Source organism: Pteronotus mesoamericanus, unplaced genomic scaffold (assembly GCF_021234165.1).
Source record: "Pteronotus mesoamericanus isolate MK-2021 breed Mesoamerican mustached bat unplaced genomic scaffold, CSHL_Meso_final contig_186, whole genome shotgun sequence".
In the NCBI taxonomy this organism is placed as follows: Eukaryota; Metazoa; Chordata; class Mammalia; order Chiroptera; family Mormoopidae; genus Pteronotus; species Pteronotus mesoamericanus.
The window spans coordinates 70781-97058 of NW_026555081.1; the positions used below are offsets into that span (position 1 = coordinate 70781).

The window sequence follows — 26278 nt, forward strand, 5'->3', positions numbered from 1 at the left end:
CCACACCATTGTGAAACCCACACCGTTGGGTCTCAGCCTGGCTGGGCATCCAGGTTACTGGACAGCTGCACAAGCGGTATTTCTGAGGTGTCACCTGGGCGTGGTAGGTTTTAGGAAGTCCCACAGATGATCGATTCCCGGAGGGCGACCTCCCTGTGACAAGAGGTCCTATTATAGCCCCTGGGCTTCTGCTCTGAAGAGAGAGGCCAAAGGGGATGAGAGCTGGCTGCTGGGGGGGGGGGGCCTTGTGCACCCACACTGAGCTGCGGGGCTGGCCCTGGACACCCTCCTGCAAGCTTGAGCTCGTCCAACGGTGACTGAAGGAACGGACCCAGGTGTTACCCAGATGAGTTAGGCCACACCCCTGTCCTACACATAGGTACTTGAGCTTGGCTGGGAGAAGAATTCAAAGACAAGAAGTCAGGTTATAAGAGAAAGTTCCACTAGACAGTCACAGAGGTAGAAGAATTGAACCTTAGAAGAATAGGGCCCAGGAAACAAGTTACAGAGGCAAAGAAGGGTCCCTGGAGCTTGGGAGAAACTTTATGAAAATCTGCACCTTGAGACTAAACAGGTGGGAAAGGCGAGTGTGTGCTCAAGAGAGGGAGCCGCACTGGGTCCTCCCTCTTGAGGGTATTCGTCTGGAGGTCGCAGGGAAGGAGGTCAACAGAATAGTCGTCCACTTTCCCAGTGTGTCCTTGCAGGTTCAAGGTCTTTACTGACGGGTCAGCGCAGGGCAGGAGGTCATTAGTCAGTGCAGCTCGTCCTGATGTCAGCCCTGGCGTCGCTTGTCTGGTTTCCTGCTTTTCTGGGCCTGGCGCGGAAACACCACTGAGGCCTAGATGTATGTGATGTGGTCAGAGCCTCATTGTCCTGGAGGCTTACTGTTTTAGGGCCATTCTCTGGTCCCCTTGTTTGTTCTTTCCCTTTCTAAGGAGGTCTAACCCACAGGGCTAACAACATTCCAGGGGACCAAAGGTTAGGGGAGGATCTGCACCACATGACCAGTGATAGGAAAGGTCAGGGGGTCTAAACAGCATGATCAGGGATATCTAGGGAAGGAAAGGTTACCTTGGGAGTAAAGTCTCAGCTCAGGTTTGCACGTTGCTAGGTACCCTGGGATTTCCACACTGGGGACCTGCTCTACTTGGCCTATCGTCCTACTCTGCTCATGTCTGTCTAACTGCCTATAGCACAAACCCTGTGTGTGTGTGTGTGTGTGTGTGTGTGTGTGTGTGTGTGTTTAGGAGTCACTGCTGAACAGGGCAGGGGCCTCAGTAGTTACAGGGAACTGAAATGTAGAGGAGAGGAAAGGGGAAGAAAGGGACGCAGGAGGCGAGAGCAAGGGGAGGGAGAGGAGGATCCTTGACACAGACCCCACCCCTGCCCACATGATCAAGGAAGTGATCTTGACACAGAAGGAGGCTCAGCACAAAGAGATTGACAGAGATCCCAGAGGTCGGAACCTCAGTGCCTGTGAGCATTTCTGGATCCAAGCTCTTCTGTGAGTGGGGGACAGAGCAGGCAGCAGACTCCATGGAGGCCCCCTCAGCCCCTGCTCCAAGAAGACTTGTGTTGCAGCAGGAGCTCCTGCTGGCAGGTGAGACAGCACAGTTATGGTGGCGAGGGGTGGACTGGAGGATGAGAGGCAGAGAGTGGCTGGGGACTCCTGGGGAGCACAGGGCTTTCAGGGTCAGAGGTGCTCAAGTAATGGTGGCCATGCTCCCGACCTGCTCCACGGGAGGGAGACACACAAACACACACACACACATACACACACACACACACACACACACACCCCGCAAGGCTGAGAGATGAGCAGATTTGCTCAGGACCAGGGGCCTCATCTTTCCCTCCCAATACATAGATCCAAATATTGATCAGTTTCTCTCCTCCCTCCTAGTCTCACTGTTAACTTTCTGGATCCTGCCCCCCACTGCCCAACTCACTATTGAATCAATGCCGCCCGATGCTGCCGAAGGGGAGGATGTGCTCCTCCTTGTGCACAGTCTGCCTGCGAACCTTCTAAGCTATTCTTGGTACAAAGGGGAGAGTGTGGACAGCAACCATCAAATTGCATCATATATAATACACTTAAAAATAATGATCTCCGGGCCTGCATACAGCTATCAAGAAACTCTATACCCCAATGGATCCCTGCTGTTCCAGAACGTCACCCTGAAGGATACAGGATACTACACTGTACAAGCCATAATGAAAGATTTGCAGACTGAAGTAGCAACTGCACGGCTCTGTGTGTACCGTGAGTGGTCCCTCTCTGACCTCTGGGTGTCGGGTGGGTGAAGTCTGCCTCACACACAGGACTGACTGCCCTGGACTCTGCCTCCCTCCCCCTCTGCATCACGTCCCAGGATGGGGTTGGGCATTTAGTGCAGGACACACAGAGTGTGGACAGACTTCCTAAGATCTTAGTTCCCTTCCCAGGTTCCAGCCCTGCAGACACTCACCACAGGGAGAAGGACCAGTCTGGTGGGAGTAACTCAGCAGGGGGAGACCAGTCTCAGTCCAGACCCCTGGCCCCTCCCCAGCAGAGCTGGGTCAGGGCCTGGCCTGAGAAGCCCCCTGGAATCTCCACAGAGAAGCTCAGCCCAAGAGCCCCTCCCCAGACCCCTGTCCCAGGGATCCTGACTCCAGGAACCCTGGGCAGCCTGTGTCAGGTTGGGTTTTGCCTCCTGGGAAGCTCTGCTCCCGAGGCTCCCGAGCTGGTCATCAGTCAGGGCTCGGCCCCATGAGCCACATTAGGGCAGCGATGGAGCCTGGTCCTTCACCTGAGACGGTGTGTGGAGAGCAGAGGTAGACGAGCTGCCTGGACCATTGCATGGATGATATAGAAGATTCCAGTGGACGATCAGTGCCCTCAGAGGGGAACAGAAAAGATGCCCCTGACAGCTGCTCCTCCACCAGGAACCAGCCCAGGGGATTCGCTGTCATTGAGGCAAATACTGGTCGTTGTCATTTATTTGGGCAGCTGCTCTGTACTAAGTTTTGGTCAAGTATTCAGGAGTGTTTAAGGTTGACGCATAGACAACATGGTAATCCAGAGTTCGTTCACCATTTATTCGGTTTTTATTCAGGAGAAACTGAGGCACAGTGTGATTCAATCATTGAATCAAGGCCACACAGACCAAGAGCAGTAGATCAGACACAACAAAGTCCCTGTACAACCACAGCCCCACTTGCTTCTACCCCAGGGGTTTTATTAGGTGTCTGTGGAGACTGAGATCACTCTTTGGGTCTAGTCCTTTTTCTCAGGTGTCCCTGCTTGAGATAGACCTTCTGGTCTGGGCAGTGACAGCAAACGGAGACTTAATTAATCTATACTCTGGAAAAAAATTACCTTCATGAACAATCCGAGTCAGTGCTGGGATGCCCAGCTGCCCCCCAGGTGGCTGATCCACACCTCCCCACCCTGGACTTAAAGTCACTTCTTTGTTTCCTGAAGTGCTGGTGTCACTCCCACTGAAAGTGAAGGAAAGGACTTTGCCTTCTCACTCCTCACTCTCCACCTGCAACCAGCTCAGGGACCAGCACTCAATTGTTTTTCCTTAATAGGGAAGGAGTAAAAGGTGGATGGATGAATGAATGAATGAATGAATGAATGAATTGTTCATAATCTCTACAGACACTGGAACCTGGATGCAGAGCCCTAAGAGATTTTGGTCACACCTGTTCCCTGTCCCTCCGGAGGCTGAGACACATGGTCCACCCCTCTGACCACCTGCCCCCGAAGCCCTCTCAGGAGCCAAGTCTCATAACAACTGTGGGCTGTTCAGCCTTGGGAGGGTCTCTGGACTGCACAGGTCCTGTCCTGGGGCCTTCATGCTGGAGTGTTGTTTGTTTGTGTGTTTGTTTTATACTCACCTGAGGACATGCTGATTGATTTTAGAGAGAGGGGGACCGGAGAGAGAGAAAGTGGGAGACATACATAGATGTGAAAGAGAAACAGTGATCAGGGACCGAACCCGCAATCTATGCATGTACCCGACTGGGGATAGAACCCACAACCTTTCAGTTCACAGGATGATGCTCCAACCGATCCACAAGGGTCAGGACATGGGAGCACCTGAAGTCACCTGTAAGCCCTGCTGCTCACTACCAAGTACATTTCTGGCTCCCTCTGCTCCTTCTGTGTCCTTCATCTTCCTCCTCTTCACTCCAGCCCCACTGCCCTGCTCTGCTCTGCTCTGCTTCCTCCACCCTGCAGTCTCCCTGGATTCTCTCAGTAACACCTGTGCTCTCCTGGGTGCTAGGAAAGGACACAGAAGCCAGTCAGAGCAGCAGCCCCGGCTCCATTATGAGCCACATTCCCAGGTCACCAGGAGGAAGAGCCTCCACTGTGCCCCCATCCAGGGTCCTTCTCTCCCTGATGCCAACAAGAGGAATGGGCCACGTGACAGGGACATGTAAACCATTAATCTGCTCTCTGTATGACTCAACCAGGGAGTCAAGGGCAGAAGGACAGGTCCCAGTCCCAAAAGCTCATGGGCTCACTTCAGCCCTGACTTGTGACTCACATCTGTGTCCTGGTATGAGGCTCCCATTCCTCTCAGTGACCTAGAGACCTTCCCGAGGTGGGGCTGGTGGCCCTGCACCCTCTGACTGGTTCACTGCCTGTGTCATACACGTGTGTCCTCATGATGACACCTTTGCCATGGGGTGGGGTCCCTCAGACGGTGGGGTCCCCCATACAGTGAGGTCCACCAGCCCCTGCCATTTCTCTTAGGTGCTGTCCAATCTGAATGGATTTGATCAAACTACAGTTGTTTCCTGAGTTATGTGGGGGCCCCTCCCCACTTGCCTGACTGTCCATAGAAACAGGTGACGGACCTTCTTCCCAAATGTACTAACATAACACACACCTTTTCTACCATTGCTGTCATTCCTCCCTTTATCCACCAGAGACACCTACCCGTGCCCCCTGATCACTTCTGTCCTCTCAGCGGGACTCACAGCCTCTCTCTCTCCTCCCCGGGAGGCGCTGATGTCACACTCGCTGCAGCACCCTCCTCTGGCCACAGTGTGAGCCTGCATGGACGGCAGGACTTGGTCTCCGACCTTGAATGTCCTGGTGATAGAGAGATTCCTCCAGAGACTGGCATTAGATCTTTGGTGTATGAATAATGATTTTCACATATTCTTTCGTGATTTAACTCAAAGTTCTGTCTCATAAGGCCAAACACAAACGGTCCGTGAGGGCCATATTTTCAGCAAGTTCAAGCCCCAGCACTTCCCACAAGTCACGCCTTCTGTAGTTGCTGTTGTCTGAGCGTTTGTGGGAGGACCCCTGCCCGCTGCAGTGGGAGAAGGGACACTAAAGACCAAGGGCAGGGAGCCCGGTTCTGCTGCCAAAGCCAGCCGGCTCCTGTGCCCCTCACCCTTTTCTAAACCACTCCTGGACTCTGCTCTGCCCTTTCTGGGGTCACTGTCTCATGTCAGTCACCAATGAACTCCCAGGCACACTGCCCACTTCACGGTCCTGCAGCCTGGGTACTGAACTGACCACCAGACTTCCTTCTGACCTCCTGTGTATTGTTTCTGCTCCAAGTGCCAGCCACAGTGACCCTATCGCACAGAATGTTCCCTGTGAGTAACATCGGTCCCTGTGAGGTGCAGGCCACCACCAGAACCCACATTCCAGAGGCAAGGCTGCATACCTCTCTGTCCCAAACACACAGACCCTCACCCTGGACACCCAGGCTGGCCATGACTTCCTTTCCCAGACCAACCTGGGCAGGCCCAGCCGTGAGCCAAGACTCGGATGGTATGGGCGGATCCTGTCTTGAAAGGCTGGGCATCAACAACCTGTGATGGGGCAAACAGATTAATGCCTCAGAATCAGACTCAGTGGACACAGGGGTTATGGTGGGGACTTTTTCGAACCAGGCTGTAACCCAGCTCAGAGGACACTGTGGCCCTTACACAGACCCTTCCCTCTGATTACATCACATGTGTCTTTGCTCTGTTTGCTCCAATGGCCCGGACGCCCCCACCATTTCCCCCTCAGACTCCCATTACCTACCGGGGCCAACCTCAGGCTCTCCTGCCACGCGGCCTCTGACCCTCCCGCACAGTATCTGTGGCTTATCAATGGGAGACCCCAGCTATTCACACAGGAGCTCTCTATCCCCAGCATCACTGTGAATAACAGTGGATCCTACACCTGCCTCGCCCATAACTCTGTCACTGGCCTCAATAGGACCACAGTCAAGACCATCACAGTGTCTGGTAAGTGCCCCCTGGACCATGGGCACGAGGCTCTGGGGTGGAGGTCTGTCTGCTTTTCAGAAAAGAGCCTGGATGTTATCTCCATCCTGTGGCCATGGACGCAGCAAATCACAAGGTCCTCCCCTGAGCCCCCACTACAGCTCTGTCAGCTCTCCTCCCCTGGCTCTTCTGATTTCTCAGGGCAGAGCTGGGGTCCAGCCTTGGAAAGTGAGGAGGGGGTTCCCTCAGCCCCAGAAAGCCCCATGTGGTAGAGGGGGCCCCACAGAGGGGGAAAACCAAGGGGCCTCTAAGTTGCTTCATCTGCCACTAACTCATTCCTTCTGTCACCTCTTTCTTTTCTGTGACCTACTCCATCTGCTATAGGGAACATACGAGGCTTTGAAACAAGCTCACCTCCTTTTCCCCAAACAGAAGGGTGAAGCCCCCGCCAAGGAGGGTGGGCAGGACAGACCCCTGCTCTCTGCTCTGCTCCAGGCTCACCTGGTGCCTGACTCTGCTGCCACCTGTGCTGGGACAGGACCCGTGGGGGAGTTGCATGGGCAACCTGTCCTCAGTTTGGCCAAATTGTGCCGCCCACTGACACCAGAGCTCCCCGAGGCCAGGCTGCATGGAAACAAGCCACAGTGTTTTCATATGGAAAGGGAGTTTGATCACTTAGAAATTCACAGGAAACAGCGGGGAAGAGTCACACAAAAGTCGATGGGTGGAAAATTCCCCCCGAGGCTGAGGATGCTGGACACATGGGCTGAGAAGAGGTTCCTGGTGCTGATACTACAGATGTGCAGGGGCACAGGTCAGGGGTCATCCTGGGGAGATCTGGTATCAGAGGGAGAGATATAGTCCTCTCTCTATGGATTGTCACCTGAACAAAGACACTCGTTCTTCTTCAGAGGTCAGGGCCATCCTCTGGTGACCATGTCATAGCTCACGGGGACTGAGTGGCCGAGGTCTCTGGGGAAGGAGCCCACTCTCGTCACTCACCTCCTCTGTTTCTCCACAGAGCCCGTGGGGAAGCCCTCCGTCCGAGCCAGCAACACCACCGTCACAGAGCATAAGGACACCGTGGTCCTGTCCTGTCTCACAAATGACACTGGGATCTCCACCAGGTGGTTCTCCAATGACTGGAGTCTCCTACTCACAGAGAGGATGAAGCTGTCCCAGGACAACAGCACCCTCACCATAGGGCCCATCAGGAGGGAGGACGCTGGGGGTTATCAGTGTGAGGTCTCCAACCCCATCAGCTCCAGCAAAAGTGAGCCCCTCAGGCTGCATGTGCATTGTAAGTGACCCTCGGCCTCTCCCACCTGCCCCCTTGTGTACTTCACAGGCTGGGGAATGAGACGGATGAAAGTCCTAAGGAATTGGGAGCCTCCATCAGAGTCTGCAGGGCAACATGGGGAAGAACCCAGAAGTAGACAAATCTCGTCCTTGTCTCTCACCCACCTGAGCCTCAGCACCCTCGCCTGTAAACTAGAAGGAAACAGCTGGGCCTTAGGATGGTTGTGAGGATGTTTTTTGTGAGATTTGTGAGGTTAAAGCCCTTGGACAGGGTCACTCACAGTCAGGCACATCCTTATTGCTAATCAGCACTGAGCAGACAGGTCAGGGCCTGCCCTCTGAGACTGTCAACAGGGATGGAGAAGAAACAGAGGGAAGAGACACAGTGTGAGGGGAAAGAGGAGTTAGGAGGAAGGGCAGTGGTAGGCGTGAGAGAACCTGCAGGGTTAGAGCAAACGGAAGGTTTCAAGTGTGCAAAACAACGTGACGTGACCAAGGGAGTTGGATCCAGTGAGGCCCGGACCTTTCCAGTAGGTCGCACCCTCGGGCGGTTCCTGTCCTGGTTCCTCTCTCCCCTCCCTGTTTCTTGAACCCCTTCCCCTGGAGGCCCTTCCCCTGCGGGCCCAGATCAGCCATGGTTTCCTGAGGCCTTGCCTCAGAAGGACGGTCTGATGACAGCACCTCCAAACCGCACACCGATGGCGACAGTTCCTTCCTCCCTAGCCAGGCCTCCCCGGTGCGAGGCCCCTCCTTGTCTCCTGACTGGACTTGGGCCCCTCCCCGCCCCCTCTCCCTTCCCCTCTCAGCAGATGAAAACTACTCGGGCTACCCCGTGGGGACCATCGCTGGCATCGTCATTGGGGTCCTCGTCGTGGCGGCGCTGGGGACCTCCCTGGGGTGCTTCCTGTGCCTCCGGAGGACTAGGAGGTACCATGGCATTCCCTTCACCCTAATCCTCTCCCCACCCCAGGCTGACCCCCGCTGACCCCAGGCCAGGAGGAAGGAGACCCCTCCCAGATGCTGGGCTGGCTCTCTGGCCTCCCGACTCCCCGTGGATGTTCCTAACTCACCCCCTCCAGCCCCTCCGGCACCAGCCGCTGACCAGGGCAGTTTCCTCAACAGCTTCCTCGTCTATAAATCGCTCACAACTAAGGGACTGTCCCCTCGGGATGGTCCTGGTTCAGTCCTCACCCCCGCAGCGGGGCCTGCTGGCAGTAAGTGCTCAGTAAGGCACCTGCGGTTGTTTGTCTAAATCCACCCACCGGGTGAGGGGGATCTGCTGCCCCAGGACCTGAAGGGCCTCCTGGCCAAGGTCACACTGCTGAGGGTGGAGGAGCCTGCACAGGCCGGGGGAGCTCAGTCGCCCCCGCGTGGCCAGTTTGGTAGCTACAACCCCTGATGTATGAGATGGGATACCTGGGCCTGGACGGGACAGCAGACGCTGTGCAGTCATCTTGGCCTCTAGTCCGGGCAGATGGAGATGGAGGACAGGCCACTGTCACAGCTCAGCTCTCGGGCCTGAGGGGCAGGTCTGGCCCCAGCAGGACACCGCATTCATCCAGATGCAGCAAGCACGGGGCTCCCAGGGTCCTGCACAGGCAGCTGGCCCTGCTTCCCTCTGCGGCCTTCAGCTTCCCACTTAGTCACACGCTCGGGGTGGTGCCTGTCCCGGGTCCTCAGTCCCTTCCCTGGTCACTGCCTCTCGAACCCCGCCTGCCCCTGCGTCCTTCCCTTGTGGGCCCAGGTCAGCCATGGATTCTTCAGGCCTTGCCTCTGTTTCCCTCTCCTGGTCCCTCCCTTTCCTTAACAGTAGAGAAAGGTCTTCACCCTCTGATGAAAAAGGGACCCTATTGTCCCCCGTTGTGACGCAAAAGCTCCCCCTGCTCCCCTCACAAGGAAGTCTGACCTTTCCTAGGGCCAGTGACCCACGAGGCCGCAGAGAGCACCGACCCCCAGCATCCACCCCTGGTGAGTGCCTGCTCAGCCGGGCAGAGGCCGGATGCCCCTGACCCGCCCCACAGAGTCCACTCCTCCCTGTCCCCCCTCCCCGGGCTCTGACCCTTCCCTGGGCTCCAAGGCGGGGGGCTCTCATCAACCTCTGTCAGCCCTGACCTGCAGGGCTGCATCATGGTCATCCCCTCCCTCGATGGACCCTATGATGGCCAGAGGGTCTGTCTCTGGGAGGTGTTCTGTCCCCCCCTGGTTCTCTGGGGGCTAAGGGACCCATCCCCTCCCCGGAGAAGGGGAGAAGCTTCCTCACCCCCGGGTGCTGACTGCTGTCTCTGCTCCCAGGCCAGGGTCCTTCTGGAGCCTCCGCCTCCCCGGTGAGTCCATCCCCTCCCCGTCTCTCCACCCAGGGTCCCGGCTGTGCAGGCCCAGGGCAGGGGTACCCTCCAACCTCGCCGCACAGCACAGACCCCATCCTCAGAGCAGCCAGCGCAAGGCCTCCCGCCCGGCCTGGAGGGGGCACCCACGTCAGGGACAGACGCCCGGCCTGCCCTGAGCCTGCCCTCGTCCCCCGGGTCAGCCCGAGGAGAGCCCTGGGGTCCAGCATGGAGCAGAGTGAGGGCTGCGAGATCAGGCAGGGCTCCTGGGCTACCAAGGGTGAGGGGGTGCAGTGTGGACTGAAATTGGGGTGCAGGGCGATGGGTAGGTGTGGGGACAGCTGGTCAGGAGGCAGAGCTGTCACTCCTGTGGGGAAATGACCCTCCCTCCCTGTCCCCTGATGCCCTCTCTCTCTTGTCCCTGCACAGGGTCCCCTCGACTCCCCCAGGACAGCCTGCCCCATCTATGAGGTGAGTGGGGGTGACGAACGTTCTGTCCCGCAGGTCCGAGGGCGCCCAGGATCTGCCCCAGCCCAAGGCTGGCGGGGCTTCACGTTCAGGAAACGGCAGCATAAAGTGAAGACAGAGGGTGGGGAGGAGGGGGTGCCGGGGTCAGGCACCCCAGCACGGTCAGCCCCATCACACATGTGAAACGCTGCCCTGGCTCTGGGGAGGATGCAGGGCTCAGAGGCCTCTTCTCTCTCCCACAGGACTTGCTGAGCCCGAGCACAGACGTGTACTGCCAGATCCACCCGAGAGCAAACGGGGCCCCTTAGTTCCCTGGGGACCTGCTCCTCCCACCCAGGGCTGTGGGGAGGAGACCTGAGACCCCCGACCCTGAGGCCTGTGGGGGGTCAGGAACTGGAGCCCGAGCCAGAGAACCAGCTCTGAGTCCTGGGGATATTCGGGGACCTGGGCCCAAGGTCGGGGTCCCTTCTGATCACTGACAACCCTGACAGGCTGCCTGGACCCTGAGGGACCAGGGGAAAGGCTCTCATCTTCCAGAAAGTGACTGGGGCCGTGAGGCACCGTGGACCACCTGTGTGATCCGAATAAAGGGGACCTTCCCCCCGTTTGCTCTTTTTCTATGAAAGGGAACTTCTTTTAGTAGAAATTCACCTGAAACTCTGGTCATTTCTCTCCAAGGTCACACAGGGAAAACATCTCTAAGTTACCCCAGCCCTCATTTCTGTTTCCTGAGAGAAAGGATGGAATGTGGGTGTGGAGATGGCGGGACATGTTAAAGGAAAGGCAGAGCCCTGGCCTGGTGTGCTCAGAAGGTTGGATGTCGTCCTTGGGTGCCAGGGTCACGGGTTCAATACCGGGTCATGGCACATGCAGGGCTCAGCCAATGAATGGATGGATTTGTGGAAAAAGAAATCAATCTCCCTCTCTCTCCCCTTCCCCCCAATCAATAAATTTAAAAAATTAAAAATAAAAATGAAGGAAACACAAAAATGACAGGGGTGCCCTGGCTGGTGTGGCTTAGCAGATTGAGCGCCAGCCTGTGAACTCAACGGTCACCCGTTCGATTCCCAGTCAGGGCACAGGCCTGGCTTGTGTGCCAGGTCCCCAGCTGGGAGTGCGCAGGAGGCAGCTGATCGATGTCTCTCTCACACAGTGATGTTTCTCTCCCTCTCTGTCTCCCCCTGTTCCCTTAAGAAAAGATTTTAAAAAACAATGACAGGAGCCATAGCCCTGCCAGGAGACAACACTACCTACAGTCCTTGCATGGCCCTGGGGACCAGGCCATGGACCCTCCCAGGGTTTGCCCCTCTCCACATGTGCCCTGTGTATCAAGAGAACACAGTAAGGGTCACCTCAGGTTCTCAAAAGATGAGCAAGGGTCCTTCCGTGGGGTCACTGCCTATACCCATTGGTAGGGAACATATTCTTGGTGGGGCCCCCACTGAGTCTCCCAATGTCCAGTGTCCTCCCTTCTTCCTCCCCCAGGCCCTGGTGGCCTCAGCTGGTGGCCTCCACAAATAGACTTGCCTGTCCCCACATCCAGGATCCAGGGCGCTGGGCTCTGTCAATGAGGTTCCGCTTTGACCCAAAGGCTAGCCCTCGGGACACCTTTACATGTGGGGGACACAGACAGGCGGCCAGAGTAACCGAGGTGGGGAGGACCCGGGACTCCTGCCTGAGCAGGCCCTCCTTGGCTCACCCATGAGCTCAGCCCCCACTTCCCATCCGTCTCCACTCTCCTGCTCCACCTGGATCTCACTGGCTCGGGCGTCCTTTCCACAACGGAGCGTCCAGGTGTTCCAGCAACAAACTCTCACCCAGGCTGCCACGGAGAAGGGACAAAGTGTCTCCTGCACCTGGCCCACAGGCTTCCTCCCACACACGCCTCACCTGCAGCCCCCCTACACACCTGGGCCCGCCGTTCTCAGGCCTCCCCTGAGCACCCAGGATGGGTGCTGTTCCCATGTAGGTCCACTCGGATCAGGGTGCCCACGTTCACACAAGCAAAGCTGGTCCATCACTGAGGCGCAGAGCCACAGCTCGGGGACGTTCCGCATTGCCCGAGCATAATCTGTCATGAGATGAGATCGTCACAAGCCATCAAAGTCTCTCATCACGATGGGGCTTTAACTCCTTCCCTATCCCAATGCACACGAGGCTGGTTAGACAAGGTGACGCCTCTCGCTGGTTTCCTACAGCTGCTGCAGCCAATCACCGCAAACATGGCGGAGCCACACAGCACAAATCACAACATCAACATGGCTGGTTCTTTCTGGAGGTTCTTTCTTGTGTCTTTGCCTTTTCAAGATGTCAGAGGCACCTGCATTTCGTAGTTTATGGCCCCTCCTCCATCTTCATAACCAGCAGCGCAGCATTTTGAAGTCCCTGTGCTCTGCTTCCACCGGCACACCTCCTTCTCAGGCTCTGCCTCTCCTGCCTCCCTCTGCCCCTTATAAGGACAGGACGCTTGTGATCATAAAGAGCCCACCTGATGAACCACCAGAGTCTCGAATCACGTGATCTTTCACCTGTTAGTTCCCTTTATCAGGCGACATGTTCACAGATGCTAGGGACGAGATGTGGACTTAGGGGCCCGTGTCCCGTCCACCGCCCCTCTCCAGGCAAGTCCTTCATCTTCCTCCACCATGAGCCGCCTGTGGGCAGCCTGGACTGGGTCCTGCTGACCCTGGGGCCAGTTCATGCGGTGACGTCCACAGCACCCTCAGTCCCCAAGCGAGGGAGACAGAGGCCATTGCACATGCCCGACAGCCCCTCCTCTGCCTCCTCCTCGTGTCAGCAATGCTCCTTGTAAACAACGACAACAAGGCCGACGCAGCTCCTGCTCCTGGAGCGCTCAACCCTGGGTGCTGGGCGTCCGCGCCACAGCCGGTGTCTCGGGACGCGGCTCCCTGGGGCTACGGTGGGGCAGGCACCATGAGGAGGGGCTGCGAAAGGCCACTGGTTTCTATTCCACATGAGAAAGACACCACCAGGGGGATGTTACCCGATTCTGCTCTCATCCGTGAATCGTGAACCTGTTGCACGGGCCTGGAGTTCACTTGTTGGCTCTCTCCACACATGGGCGACCTCTCGGAGGCTGACCAAGCTCCGGCCTCAGGGAACCTCCATGCCCCTGAGGGCCAGGCCGCTGTCTTGCCTACAACACAGAGGGATGTTCACCGAAGAGCTCTACTTGTGTTCCCACCACACTAGGTACTTCCCTTCTCATGCCCTTGCGATTCTCATAACTGGTCTCTCATAGTGACTGGCTAAGTGCCTGGCTCCCTGCTCCAACACAGGGATCACAAAAGGCCTGTCTCTGTGGTGTCCCCAGGCCAAGCCTGGTGCTGACACAGAAGAAATGCTCAAGGAGTCACACAGGGACAAGTGCCAGAGTCCCACTCCAGCAACCGTCAGGGTCCCACTGGAATGGACGGAGTCAGCACAGTGAAATGATGAGGGGTCAGGTATGCAGTTGCAGACAGTCTGTCTGCAGCAAGCAGGCAGTCCTTTACTTATATTCAGACACTGCATAAGTTGTGGTTAAGTGCTAACATAAATCAGACATCGGTTCTTTCAGTTTCCCATACCGCATAGTCATGGGGTTTTAACATCCCACTTATTTTTACCTCTATGCTGAACTTTATTTCCATTACTCTTAGTCTATATTTCTAACTAAGCATATAAGTCCTAAAGCTTATACTGCTAAAACATACTCAGCAAAGGTTATTTGTGGAAGCCTTGCGGAAGCCCTGCGGTTACCCCTGTCTGGCGCGTTTTCACTCATAATTTCTGATATAATACCAGCACCCTATTTCTCGATAATACTTATTTAATTGTTTCCTAATAGCATTCCTAGATTCCTTTGTTCTATAACACTGGGTGGGGAGGGGAAGGGGTCCTGACCGTGCCAAGGCCTCTAGGAAGCTCGATTCCTGCCACCTCACATGTTTTCCATTTTTCACTACCATTCTTTCTCCATCCACATATGCCCCTGTGTAAGGCAATGGTTCGACAATGGTTTCAGGCACCCATATTTACATTCCCTGTTTTCCCCGGGGCTTTATTTATACCGGGGCTTCCCGTGTTTCCTCCCTGCCTGGGGGCTGCCCAATAGCCCGCAGGCTTGGGTGATTTTGTGGCTTGTATGAGGGCCTGCAATTCCTGCCCTCTAATTTTCTTATAGACTTCTTTAAATGGGGTACAGGGCTTAGTGGTCAGTTCTTTTTTCCCCTGTCTATTTGTCTCATTCCCTGGAATTCCAGCAACACCATACAAAGGGGCTGCTCTATGAGCAATTAGACATACCCCCAAGAGGGGGATTATAACCATAAGTAAACAGGAAAGTCCCAAGAGTCAAGCTTCTGGACATCTGCCTTGCGATTGTCCATGTTCCTCTGCAACCTTGTCAGACAGAAGGGCTAGGTCGGCTCCCGGCAGACTAGGAAATCAACCAAACAGAAACAGAAGACCAGACGGACAGGACACTGGAAGACACGCTGGCTCTGCCGCCGCGGAGGGTCCTCCCGTGGACCCGGGCCCTTGACCCTCATGAAGTCAGGAGCCCGGGTGTGCACAGGTGCGAGGGACGAGCTCCCTCGGGACCAGGACCCTGACCACACCCCCTCACTGCTCAGCTGTGAGCCCCTCACTCGCCTCAGTGGTCTCTCCTGCCACCACCTGTTCTTCCTCTTCTCACACAGGGTCCTGACCAGGCCCAGAGCCCCTGACCCCAGATCCAGGGTGATGTCAGCCCGGGCAGGACCGGGGCCCCGCCCCCCTGACTGCAGAGTGAGTCAGGCCCAGTGCCCCACAGCCCAGCTGACCCGCCCCCGCAGGCCTCCCCTCCCAGGACACACACATTCGCACTTCACGCCTCTAGGAAGTATTGCTTCTGGGACCCCCCGGTCCTGACCATCTGTCCCTGGAAGCTGTGGCCTGGTTAGAGCCCCACAGAGATAGCAGGGGGACCTTCTCACAATCACTACCCTCTTGACCCCTTCTCACCCCAGTGTCATCTCTGTGACCTTCCTGTTGAAAGGAAACCCAACCTCCCCAGGGCATCTGAGAACCTCGGGGAGACCCCGGTGCCCAGCTGGGTGTCTGTGGCACAAACAGGTGAAATCGCCTGCTTTAGGGACCCCTGGGGCTCTCTGTGGTGTGCTGAGAGCCCCAGGCCCGGGCCCAGCAGGGGCCATGCTGGGGTGCGTGGGTGTCATCCCCTCAGGGCAGGGTCCCCATCGACCTCGACCATGGAAGTGCCCCCCAGGCCGGTGTGATCAGTGTCCCCTTAGAGCTGTTAGAGGCAGAGTCCCTGGTCCCCACCTGCTGGGCCAGACTCTGCATGTTCAGCCGGACCCGCACGGCCTGCCTGTTCACAGGAGGGAGGGAGGGGGCTGCCCCACCCCCACATCCGGGGCCTCAGCCTGGCCGGCCTCCCCAGGAGCTGGGCCGCTGCTGAAGCAGCGTTTCTGAGGTGTCCCCTGGGCCTCACATCCTTTATAAACGATTCCCAGGCACAGTGGGAGTGAATCCCTGCGACCAGAATTCCTGACATAGCCCCAGCCTCAAGCCCCGAGGGGAAAAGTCAAATGCGAACACGAGGAGGGTGGGGGAGCCCTACTCTGAACCTGACAGAAAGCCGGGGTCAAGGTCCTGGACTGGACTCTCCAGGCTTGTGCTTTTCCAAACAGCACGTGTGTACGTGCGTATGTGTGTGTACAGAAGCCTTGGCAGTTCCCTCTGAACAAACATGTAGACTTAACGCAAACAGAAAGGAGGGGACAGGACAGGCAGGAATGAGGGGAATGTGAGGGAGGGTCCTGGGCACAGACCCCCTCCCTGGTTTACTGACCAGCCGGGTGCTCCGGCCCCTGGAGCATCAACACACAGGTAGGAGGGACGTCATCTCCAACACGTCTAAACAGCGGGGCCTGTGAGCACTTCTGGAATCTAAGCTCTTTTCACAAGGGAAGGGACAGAGCAGACTGCTGACACCGTGGAGTCCCCCTCAGCCCCTGCCTGCGTAGGGTGCGTCCCTGGTACGGAGGGGACAATCCCTGGGGGTGGAATGAAGACTGAAAGACAGACTGTCTGGGCCCCCTGGGAGGACACTGCTCCGGGAGGGGACAGAGGGCTTCTGTTTGGACCCCAGGGGAGAGGGCAGGGGAGCAGAGCAGGAGGGGGAGGGGGCTCAGCACCTGGGAAATCTCATGACCTGGGAGTGTGGGGGGCAGGACAACCTTGATTACAGTAAGTGCTACAAGTTATTCATCACTGAGCAATAATTTCTGAAAACAGATGATAGAAATAACAATTTATGTCAGTGTGAAACCAGAACAACTTAACCCCAGACACTAAACTTTTTTCACTGCCAACCTCAGAAAGAAGCAAATAGTCCCCAGGAGGTCTATTCAGGACCCCAGGATCACTCATTCCTTCACCCGCAGGTAATTCCAGCCTGTTGCAGGCACTGGGGGTACAACAAGATCAGAGAAGCCCCTGCCTGCGTGGCGCTCACATCCTGTGGGGGAGACACACGAGGAAAGATCTAGATGTGATGTCAGGCACCCACAAGTGCCATGAAAGGAAAAGAGCCAGGACATGCCAGAAAGGAGACACAGGGTCTCTAGAAGAAGCGGCCAGGAAAGATAGTTTTCAAGGACACCCCTGAAAGTCAGCAGGGGTCTCAGGACACTGAGGGGGTGAGCCGGGCAGACACCTAAAGAAGAGCCTTTGAACCAGAGGAGAAAACAGCTTCAGGGGTGCGGAAGTAACGGAGACCATGCTGCTGGCCTTGACCATGGGAGACACACACTCACACACACTCACACCAAGACTGAGAGATGAACAGATTTGCTCAGGACACAGGGCCTTTTCTTCCCATCCCAATACATAGATCCCAACATTGATCCATTTCTCTCTTCCCTCCTAGCCTCACTCTAAACCTTCAGGAGCCCCCCCCCCGCCACCGACCCAACTGCCTGACTCACTCCTGAGTCAGTGCCGCCCAGTGCAGCCGAGGGCAGGGTGTGCCTTTTCTTGTCCAGAAGCCACCTGAGAATCTTGCACTATGGCTGGTACAATGGGGAAACGTACATGACAACCTTTCTATTTTATCACATGTATTAGACACTAAGGAAATTGCCCCCAGAACCACGTACAGTGGTTAAGAGATAATGTTCCCCAAAGGATCCCTGCTGTTCCAGAAGGTCACCATGGGGGACACAGGGGAGTATACCCCACAAGCCATAGGAAAAGTTCTCAAAATGAAGGAAGAACCGGAGAGCACCGAGTGTACCGTGAGGGATCCCTCCCTGACCTCTGGGTGTTGGGTGGGTGAATTCTGCCTCACACACAGGACTGACAGCACTGGACTCTGCCCCCACCCCCCTCTGCATCACGTACCAGGCTGGGGTTCAGCATTTAGTACAGGACACACTCAGTGGAGACAAAGTTCCTGGGATCAGAGCTCCCTTCCCGGATTCCAGCCCTGCAGGCGTTCACCGCAGACAGGAGGGCCGGTCTGATGGGAGTAACTCAGCAGAGGGAGACCAGTCTCAGTCCAGCCCCAACGAGCCATGAGCAGCCAATCTGAGTCCCTGGACGTCTGTCTGCAACCACAGCCTCTTCCCTTCTTCACCCCAGGGCCCTTGCAAGGTGTCTGTGGATCTCCAGAGCTACCACTGGCTCAGATCCGTTCCTCTCAGGAACCCTCAGCTCAGGGGGAGAGACCTTGGTCTGGGGAGTGAAAGGAAATGGAGAATTGATCTGTTTTTACTCCAGAACCAAAGTACATGCCGTCACGATCAGAGTCGGTGCTGGTAAGGCCCCGGCCTCCCCCTCAGGTGGCCGATCCACACCTCCCTGCCCTGGGCTTAAAGTCACTTCTTTGTTTCCTGAAGTGCTGGTGTCACTCCCACTGAAAGTGAAGGAAAGGACTTTGCCTTCTCACTCCTCACTCTCCGCCTGCAACCAGCTCAGGGACCAGCACTCAATGGCTCTTTGAGGTAACAGAGGAGGAGCAAATGGTGAATGAAGGGTTGAATGGATGATACAAAATCTCTTCAGACTGGAAACTAAATGCAGAGTCTTGGAATTCTCGCCTCACGGGACAGGATCCAGTCCTTCCAGAGCTGAGGCCCATATTTCAGACCTTTTGCTGTTCTTGAGAAATTAAATTTAAATAATAATTTAATTGCTCTCTAGAGCCATTAAAGGGCAACTCACTTCAAATCAAAATGACTTTCCCAGAGAAAAAGAAAAGAACATTCATTGACTTCCAGCCAAGACAGAGGGGTAGGTAGACATGGCTCACCCCTCACACAACCACATCAAAATTACAACTAAACGACAGAACAACCATCACTCGGGACCATCAGAAATTGAGTTGAACAGAAGCCTGACAGCTATGGAATTAAAGAAACCACACTCACGCAGACTGGTAGGAGGGGCGCAGGCACAGGATGGGCTGGTCCCACACCCGTGTGGTGGATAAAAATTCAGGAGGGACAGTTCAAGAGCGAGGAGTCCCAGCGCCAAACCGGGCCCCCAGCCCAAGGTTCCAGTACCAGGAAGGTAAGACCCCACAACTTCTGGCTGCAGAAACCAGCAGGGATTGAGTCAGCAGAAGAAACTTCTGGAGCCCCAAGCAGTTCCTCTTCAAGAACCCACACAGGGACTCACCTAGTCAGACTCACTCTCTCTGAGCTCCAGCACTGGTGCAGCTACTTGAAAGACACCAGGGGTACACAGGGAGAAACCCAAGTGTGTGCCATCAGGGAAAACACAGGCCATTGACCCTTGTCTAAGCCCTCTTCCCACAGAGCTGGCAAGATGGTGCCATGTCTAAGTCTCCATCAACCTGCCTAACACTGTTTGACCTGCCTTGGACATCCCTAGAGATTCCGCCCCACCCAACTTAGAGGCCCACCCAAGCTACTTTCCCATAGGAATGGCTGGTCTTGGCTCAGGCTGCCCAATTTCCTAAATCCTATTAAACAAGCAACAGCTGGCCTCAGTGAGCCCCAGGCCCGGCACTAGCAGCGGCCAGCCTAGACTCACAGCCCGGCTTCACCTTGGACTCTCCACGCCCAGCACAAGCAGAAGCCATCTCAGATTGCTTTGCAACTCAGGCAGGGTGGCCTGGGTAAAACACAGCTGGGGGCGGACCTTGGCCTGCACCACCCTGGAAACCCCAGGTACAGTGCACCCGGTGGACAGCACCAGACCATGTCGGAGCGCCACCGCCCTGCCCCTGCACGGCTGATCCTCCACAGAGGGCAGAGGTGGGTGCTCAGTCGTCACAGCCGGTCCTTGCACCTCACTGGCCTGGGTGAATCCCTCCCATCGATCGGCCAACGGCAACTAAGGCTCAACCACAAGAGGAGGGTGTACTCAGTCTAAACAAAGGGCACACCTCGGGTACCCAGCTTGGGTGATAGGGGAGGCTGTGCCACTGGACCCTACAGGGCACCTACTACATTTAGTCACACTACCAAAATACAGAGTCAAAGCAACTCTACCTAACACGTAGAAACAAACACAGGGAGGCTGCCAAAACAAGGAGACAAAGACATGTGGCCCAAATGAAAGGACACATCAGAACTCCAGAAAAAGAGCCAAATGAAATGGACAGAAGCAATCTATCGGATGCAAAGTTCAAAACACTGGTTATAAGGATGCTCAAGGAAATTAGTGAGGACCTCAAGAGAATAAAAAAGATCCAATCAGAAACAAAGGATACAGTAATTGAAAAAAGAACAATTTACAGAGAGTCAACAGTAGAGTGCATGAAGCCAAGATCAAATCCATGATTTGGAACATAAGGAACCAAAACACAACCAACCCGAACAAGATGAAGAAAAAGAATCCAAAAAAATGAGAACAGTGTAAGCAGCCTCTGGGAAACTTTCAAGAGGTCCAACATTCACATCATAGGGGTGCCAGGAGGAGAAGAGAAAGAGTAAGAAAATGGAAATTTATTTGAAAAAATAGTGAAAGAGAACTTCCCTAATTGGGTGAAGGAAATAGACATGCAAGTCCAGGAAGCACAGAGAGTCTCAGGCAAGATGGAGGCAAAGAGGCCCACGCCAAGACACATCATAATTAAAATGCCAAAGGTTAGAGATAGAGAATCTTAAAAGCAGCAAGAAAATAAGTCAGTTACCTATAGGGACATTTCAATAAGACTTTCAGCTGATTTCTCAAAAGAAACTTTGCAGGCCAGAAGGGATTGGCAAGAAATATTCAAAGTCATGAAAAGCAGAGACCTACAGCCAAGATTGCTCTGCCCAGCAAATTTATCATTTAGAATGAAAGGGCAGATAAAGATCTTCCCAGACAGGAAAAAACCAAAGGAGTTCATCATCCCCAAACCACTGTTATATGAAAGGTTACAGAGACTTAAAAAAAAAAAAGATCAAAACTGTGAACAATAAAATGGCAAGAAATACATATCTATCAACAACTGAATCTAAAAAACAAACTAAGCAAACAAGAACACAGACAGAATGATGGATACAGAGAGTGTTTTGATGGCTGCCCGATGGAATGGGTGAAGAGGTGAGGGATTCAGAAGGACAAATAGGTGACCACAGAACAGCCATGGGGGTGAAAAGTACAGGATAGGAAAGGGAGCATCCAAAGAACTTACACACAGGACCCACGGACATGGACGATGGTGTGGGGATTGCCTGAGGGAGTCGGGGGTGCTGGCTGGGGAGGAACAAAGGGAGGATAATTGGGAGAACTGTAATAGCATAATCAATAAAAATAATTTTAATAAGTGACTGAGCAAGTAGAGTAATGAATCTGCATCAAGTTTTGCATTAAGCTTGAACATTGCTCTGTGGAAGCTATTCAGATGATTCAGAAGGCTTTCGGGCACTATGCAATGGCTGATTGGCAGCTTCATCACAACTATGAGCTCACTCATGCATCACATCTCATGCAGAGTTTTTTGGCAACATGTCAAATCACCCAGGTGACTCAGCCCCTCTACAGCCCAGATTTGGCATCCTGCAAGTTCTGGCTTTTCCCAAAACTAAAATCCTTTCCCTTTGAAAGGGAAAGGATTGTATATCATTGATTCAGGAAAAAACGGCAGCAGATGGTGATTCTAGCGAAGGATTTTCTGACTGTTTTGACCAGTGGAAGTGATGCTGGGGGAACTGTGTGAGGTCCCAGGTACCTACTTTGAAGGAGACTGAGATGGCATTGTCTTAGGTACAATATTTCTTGTACCTTGCATCTTCTTCAATAACTGTCTCTTTTCTTTAACAGTACACGGCTGGATATTTTCTGGACAGAAAGTATGAGGGGACCCACAAAAACTGGCTTCCCCCACTAGATGAGTGTTCTAGGAACCCGTCTCTACCAGCACCAGCTGGCACTGTTGTGAAAGACTGCATTTGACTTCAGTGAATTTTTTTTTGGAAGACTCTCGACTCCTTTGCATATTTCACAATGGGTGATTCATGAGCACACCCATCCACACCGCGCTGAGTATTCAGTAGTTTTGGACCAGAAATGGCATGACCCACCCTACCTATTCACCTGGTCTAACCCTGAGTGACTACTTATTGTTGTTGTTGTTGTTGTTGTTCTTGTTCTTGTTGTTGTTGTTTCCCAGATGGAAAACGTCCTTCAAGGATAACGTTTTGCTGATGTGGAAGAGGTGAAACAAACAAACAAACAAAAACTGCAGAAGCACTAAAACGCATCAAAATCGATGACTTCCAAAGTCATTTTGAGCAGTACATTGCATCAAATGGAGAGTACTCTGAAGGTGACTGAAATTTAAACATATAAAAATAAATACACAATATTTTCTAAACAAATTCCGGTGTTTTGCCCCCCCCCCACCTTATAGATTGTACAATGGAATATTACTCAGTCATAAAAAAGAGTAAAATTTTACCATTTGTGACTACTTGTATGAACCTAGACGGTATTATGCTAAGTGAAGAAAGTCAGAGAAAGAGAAATACCATATGATTTCACTTATATGTGAAATCTAAAAAACAGATCACATAAACAAAACAGAGACAAAGTCACAGACACACAGAACATTTTGATTGTCGCCAGACATGAGGTACGTGGGGGAACGGGCGAAAAGTGGCAAGGGGTTATGAAGTGTAGATTGGCAGGTGTAAAACTAGTCTTGGGGATGTGAAGTACATTGTACGGAACATATTCAATAATATCATAACAACTATGAACGGTGCCAGACGGGTACTAGACTTACTGAGGCGATCGCTTCAAAAGTTATATAGATGTCTAATTATTACACTGTACACCTAAAACTAATATAATATTACATGTCAACTATAATTAAAAATAAACATTATTTAAAAATAAACACAAAAACTCTCGGGTCTCATGGGGAATGGAATTAAGGAATTTCAAATGTCTGTGGCCAGGTTAAAAAGAAAATACACTGTTTGATTCCATTGACATGACGTTTGAGAACAAAGGTGATGAAGGTCACAATAGTGGATACTTTTTGACCACAATAGTGGGGGTCAAAAATGTTTTATATCTTGATCTGGAAAATTGTTATAGGGGTGTAGAGATATATAAAATTTCCCCAAGCTTTACACTTTCAAGATACATCTTACATTATGTATGGTGTACCTCAATTTGAAGAGTGGAAAGTTCATTTTCGGCCTAACTGGACACTGGCTTGCTTCAGTGAGACCCAAGAAGAAGCAACAGAAAAGGGGGGCATTATAAAAATTTACAGCACAGCAAATGAGCTTACACTGAAGGGCTGGTGTTTGGGGCAGATTTTAGAGGATTTCGGAAATCCTTATTATTACCTGTTATAGTTGCTTTCGCTGCAGGAGTCCAGGGCAAGCGTACAGTCAAAGTGAAGGTTCAAAGAAGATCCCATCCTCACTCGCATGCTGAAAGGTGAAGACTTGGGGTGGGAGCGTCTTAGGCCTTGCTCACCTGCCTCCATATGATCTCTCCCTAAAGCTGAAAACGAAATTGGAGTTTGACCTCGATATAAGCTAGGGGGGTTCTAAGAGATTACAGAAGTCTCTCTTGCACTCTACGTATAGGCTGTTGTACCGTGATGGCGATTCAGGGGAAAGTTATCACTAAGGAGTGCAGAGAAGGACGGGTAAAATACATGACACAGAGGAGCTGTGGTTTGGGGTAGTTAGTGAGGGAGGATGGTAAAGAGTTTGGGAAGTTCTTTTTATTATCTGATTAAAAATGTCATCAGTGGAAAGATTCAGAGGGGGATTAGGAAGGGCAGGTATTTGAAAAGTCTTTAAAAATCATAGGTTGAGCCCTGGCTGGTATGGCTCCGTTTGGCCAGTGTGGCTCAGTTGGTTGGAGAATCATCCCATTAACTGAAAGGTCATGCTTTCAATTTCTGTCGGGGCACATGCCTGGGTTGCGGGTTTGGTTCCCAGTTGGGCCATGTGCAAAAGGCAACAGACTGACATTTCTCTAATGTGGATGTTTCTCACTCTCTCTCTCTCTCCCCTCCTTCGTCTCTCTCTGGAATTAAAAATATCATGCATTTTGAAATACTTTCTTTTTTTTACACATCTATCGATTTTTTTTAAAGATTCTATTTATTTATTTTTAGAGAGAGGGTAAGGAAGGGAGAACGAAAGGGAGAGGAACATCAGTGTGTTCTTGCCTCTCGCACACTCCCCAATGGGGACCCGGCCCACAATCCAGGCATGTGCTCTGACTGGGAATCGAACCGAAGACCCCTTGGTGTGCAGGCCGGCGCTCAGTCCCCTGAGCCCCACCAGCCAGGGCTGAAATACTTTCAGAAGGACGGAAGAGTTGCAGATAGTACAAGAGAGTGTGTTGATTCCTCGCTCAGCTTCCTTTGATGTTAACAACTGGCAGAACCATGGAACAATGATCCAAACCAAGAAATTAGCATTGGTACAACACTATGAACAAACTACGCGCTTTATTTAGATGTCACCAGTTCTTCCCTAGTGTCCTTTTCCATTCCAGGATGCCATCCGGTGTCTCATATTGCACTTAGTTTTTATGCCTTTCTAAAGCTCTTCCTATTTCGGACAACTCCTCATTTTTTCAAGACTCATACACTTGAAAACTTATGTTTTATTTTTCAGTTACAGTTGACATACAATATTATATTAGATCAGGGTACAAAATAGCGATTAGGCATTCATATAACTTAGGAAGTAATCACCCTGAGCATTCCAGCGCCCACCTGATACCATACATAGTTGTTACAATATTGTTGACCGATGACCTCAACACTTCTGAAAAGTACTGGTCAGTTAATCAGTAGACTGTGTCTCGACCTGGGGTTTTTCTGATGTCGTCTCACGAGTGGATTGAGATTATTCAGTCTGGGCAAGAATAGCACAGAAATGCTGTGCCCCTCTCAGTGCGTCCTGTCCGGGGGTGCATGATGCTGTCTCTGATGCATCTTATTCTTGACAGTGTCGACTTTGATGGCTTGCTTATTTTCTTTCACATAGAATTGCTAGTTTTTCCTCTACTTGATAACCATCTTGAGGAATATATTGTATTTGAGACTACAAAGTTGTTTCTCCTCCGACTTTTGCCCACCGGTGCGGGCCTCCATCCAAGGACCTCGCCGACACTTGTTACTGTGCTGTTTTCACAGTGAGTTTCCATTTCCCTCATTCCGCCGACATCTGTTAGCTGGAACTCTTTCGTAGTATCTCTCCTTCCCTATTTATTCAGCCAGTCATCGACTTATATATCAATAGTCTGATGGATATTTGTTTTATTCCATGGCTTCTAATCCAATACTTTATTTTTGTCTTCTCAAATTGTTTCAGCTTTCATCGTGGGGCGTTCCTTCAGGTTGGCTCCTGTTTCTTTTCAGCATGCCCCATCTTTTTTTCTTTTTTTTAACCTATTAATTAAATAATTAATTTGTTTATTTATATGCTGCTTTACTTCTGTAAGGATACTCCAAAACATTAGATGATAATAGCGAGTGACAAAATGTAGAAGCGAGGCATCGGCCTCTGTAACCACTGCTACGTGAGTGTCAATATGTATTACCGTTACCTGTTCACTTTTGATTTCGCCTCATTCTACTATGTAATATAACAACGTAGCTGGAATACAGTACATAGGTGATCCTGCCTCTCAGATAAGCACCTCAGGGAAATCTGCCTGTAGGGATGGCGGCCTCCTCACTCCCCCAGAGACCCAGCGAAGCTCTTGAGGAGCAGTCCTAAGCATCACAAGGGATGTTGGCGAGACCTTTAACGCAGGGACAAAGAGCAGACAATTACTGTTATAAGGATTCAACTCTCTATTGTTTCGGAATGTCACATGCGTGTCAGTTCAGTCCTGTCGCCTTCTCGGCTGCCGCGCTGCAGTTTTATGGTTACTTCTGTAGGATGATATCAAAACTGCAGGAACGTTTCAGCAGGCTATAACGTTTTCATGCAAGTCTCAAACCCATAAATTGCTATTAATTGAAACAAAATATTATTTTTATTACATTTCATTGATTATGCCATTGCAGTTGTCCCAATTTTTCCCCCATTGTCCCCTCCACTCCGTAGCCCTGACGCCTCCTGGTGATCCCCCTGCCCATGGGTTCATGTCCGTGGGTTCTGCATGTAAGGTCTTTGACAACTCCATTTTCTATACTGTACTTTACATCCTCATGGCTATTCTGTAATGGCCAATTTGTACTTCTTAATCCCCTCACCTTTTCCCCCACTCACCCACACCCCATCCCAACTGGCCACCATCCCAATGTTCTCCAGATCCATGATAACAGGCCACCATCCCAATGTTCTCCAGATCCATGATAACAGGCCACCGTCCCCATGTTCTCCGAATCCATGATTCTCTTTCTGTTCTGCTTGTTTGCTTACTTTGTTTTTAGATTCAATTATTGCTAGTTATGTGTTTATTGCCATTTCAATGTTCATAGTTTTGATCTTCTACTTCTTAAACAAGTC

General features: G+C 52.6%; 1 protein-coding gene across 2 annotated transcripts; it reads left to right on the forward strand.

The window, feature by feature from the left end:
* The first annotated feature begins 1386 nt into the window (after nucleotides 1-1386).
* Nucleotides 1387-10803, forward strand: LOC129066146 (carcinoembryonic antigen-related cell adhesion molecule 21-like). Of its 2 annotated transcripts, none has more exons than XM_054567637.1 (8): nucleotides 1387-1600; nucleotides 1904-2263; nucleotides 7247-7525; nucleotides 8331-8451; nucleotides 9440-9492; nucleotides 9817-9848; nucleotides 10278-10319; nucleotides 10559-10803. In XM_054567637.1, exons 1-8 carry the CDS (start codon nucleotides 1537-1539, stop codon nucleotides 10622-10624), a joined length of 1017 nt encoding a protein of 338 aa, XP_054423612.1. In that variant the 5' UTR covers nucleotides 1387-1536; the 3' UTR covers nucleotides 10625-10803. The 2 variants fall into 2 exon arrangements, with proteins under 2 accessions (XP_054423612.1, XP_054423613.1); XM_054567638.1 differs by having other exon boundaries at nucleotides 8334-8451.
* The last annotated feature ends 15475 nt before the right edge of the window (nucleotides 10804-26278 follow it).